This window comes from Temnothorax curvispinosus, unplaced genomic scaffold (genome assembly GCF_003070985.1).
Source record: "Temnothorax curvispinosus isolate PA1 unplaced genomic scaffold, ASM307098v1 QBEX01016897.1, whole genome shotgun sequence".
NCBI lineage: Eukaryota > Metazoa > Arthropoda > Insecta > Hymenoptera > Formicidae > Temnothorax > Temnothorax curvispinosus.
The window spans coordinates 4,180-6,205 of NW_020226677.1; the positions used below are offsets into that span (position 1 = coordinate 4,180).

The 2,026-nt window shown below is 44.7% G+C and overlaps 1 protein-coding gene across 1 annotated transcript; it reads left to right on the forward strand.

The window, feature by feature from the left end:
* The first annotated feature begins 705 nt into the window (after window positions 1-705).
* LOC112467105 lies at window positions 706-1,814 on the forward strand. The gene is made up of 2 exons (XM_025035574.1): window positions 706-823; window positions 891-1,814. Exon 2 carries the CDS (start codon window positions 895-897, stop codon window positions 1,339-1,341), a length of 447 nt encoding a protein of 148 aa, XP_024891342.1. The 5' UTR covers window positions 706-823; window positions 891-894; the 3' UTR covers window positions 1,342-1,814.
* The last annotated feature ends 212 nt before the right edge of the window (window positions 1,815-2,026 follow it).

The window sequence follows — 2,026 nt, forward strand, 5'->3', positions numbered from 1 at the left end:
CGTATCCAAAGGAACTATTGGTTCGCCGGTATGAGACGGTTCGTAGCGAAGTACGTCAAGGCCTGTCTAAATTTTGCCTATTATAAGCAGGCTGCTGGCAAAAAGCAGTGCAAGCTAAACATTATTGAAAAGATACCAATACCTTTTCACACGTTACATCTTGATCATGTGGGTCCATTCGAAACCAGTCGGAGACATCACAAATTTCTGTTGGTAATAGTGGATGCATTCATGAAGTTCACTGTCATCGAGGCAGTAAAGAGTCAGAAGACGCAATACGTTGTAAAGATTTTGACTAATCTGTTCTATCTGTTTGGAGTTTCTTCCAGGATAATTAGCGATCGAGGGACCGCATTTACGTCCCAGTCATTTTGGACGTTCTGCAGTACATATGGCGTGAAACATGTGTTAAATGCGGTAGCCACTCCAAGGGCCAATGGGCAATGCGAGAGGTACAATAAGACCATTGTACAGGCGTTGGCTGCCACCACGGCAGGACAGGAACCAGCTGATTGGGATTTGGCAGTGAAGCCAATCCAGAGTGCGCTGAACACGATGCATAATAAGGGTATCAACACTAGCTCGATGAAAGAGCGGCGGTGTGGTCTAGTGGTAGAGCGCCAGACTCGTAATCTGAGGAACCAGGTTCGAGTCCACTAGAGCCATGAATCATGGAAAAGTTTTTTTCCGAAAAAACCGCGCTCCTCCGTGCAAATGCGGAGAAAACTGAGCTCCGTCTTTCGGAAGAGACGTTAAACCGTTGGTCCAAAGTAGGAAAGTAGGAAACAGTAAGGTAGTAGGATGAATTGGAGGTTAGGGTTGGGTACGTCCCTTCAAAACGCCCTTTAAGGCCCCTTGGGGTATATAAAGTAAAATTCTTTATCCACTAGCCCGATGAAGGCTCTCATCGGTTGTGAGACGAGGGGCATGGCGGAAGCCCGTTTCCTAACGGAAATCCAGGATGTCGTGCATCGGTTGAACTTGGCGGAGTTGCGTAATCACATGAAAATGCACATCGACCTGAAGCAGCAGGAGCAGAAGGTGCGGTACGACAAGACGCGCCGAGATGCCAAACTGTATAAAAAGGGCGACCTGGTCCTGGTACGAATCACGAGTGACCTTGCCACCGGGAGTAGCAGGAAACTGTACCCAAAGTTCAAGGGTCCATTCCGGATTCACAAGATCCTGATCAACGATCGGTACGAGATTGAAGATCTGAGGGAAAATCGAAAGAGAGGTCGGACGGTTGCAGCCGCCGATAATCTGAAACCCTGGATTACGATACAAGGTGAGCTAGCGATTACAGCTGACATTAATGAATTTAGCTGTTCTAGTCCATGATGCTGGATTTGTTGGTACTGGGTGCCATTGTTGATGTAATAGTACAAGCCGTAAGGTCGTTGGAAATTACAAAGTATTGTTGGTACTGAGTGTCATTGTTGATGTAATAGTACAAGGCGTCAGGCCGTTGGAAATTACAAAGTATTGTTGGTACTGGGTGCCATTGTTGATGTAATAGTAATAGGCGTAAGGCCGTTGGAAATTACAAAGTATTGTTGGCCTGGGTGCCATTATTGATGTAACAGTACAACGAACTGAGCCGTTGGAAATTATATATTGATGTAACAGTATAATGAGCTGACAGTTGGAAATTACATATTGGTGTAACAATACACGAGCTGAGTCGTTGAAAATTATATATTGACTAGCTGGTTACCCGGGCTTCGCCCCGGAGGACATGTGTAATAATACACGCAAATAATCTCACTCAATAGTCTCTCTCTCTCTCTCTCTCTCTCTCTCTCTCTCTCTCTCTCTCTCCCTCCCTCCCCCTTTCCCTCTCCCTCTCCGAGATTCGATCAATTATTTCGCGTAAGAATTAAAAAAATTAGAAAAACCGGTTTCCAGAAGATCGGTAACGAAAAACTATATACTCTATAGCACTCCCCTGAAAATTCTACCCCTATTTTACATGGTTTTAATTTCTAATACAAATTCGGTCTAATAATTTTTAAGTTAAAAACGT

Excerpts from the sequence above, each read along its gene's own strand:
- LOC112467105 (XM_025035574.1), top strand. The coding sequence starts at position 895 with ATGAAGGCTCTCATCGGTTGTGAGACGAGGGGCATGGCGGAAGCCCGT.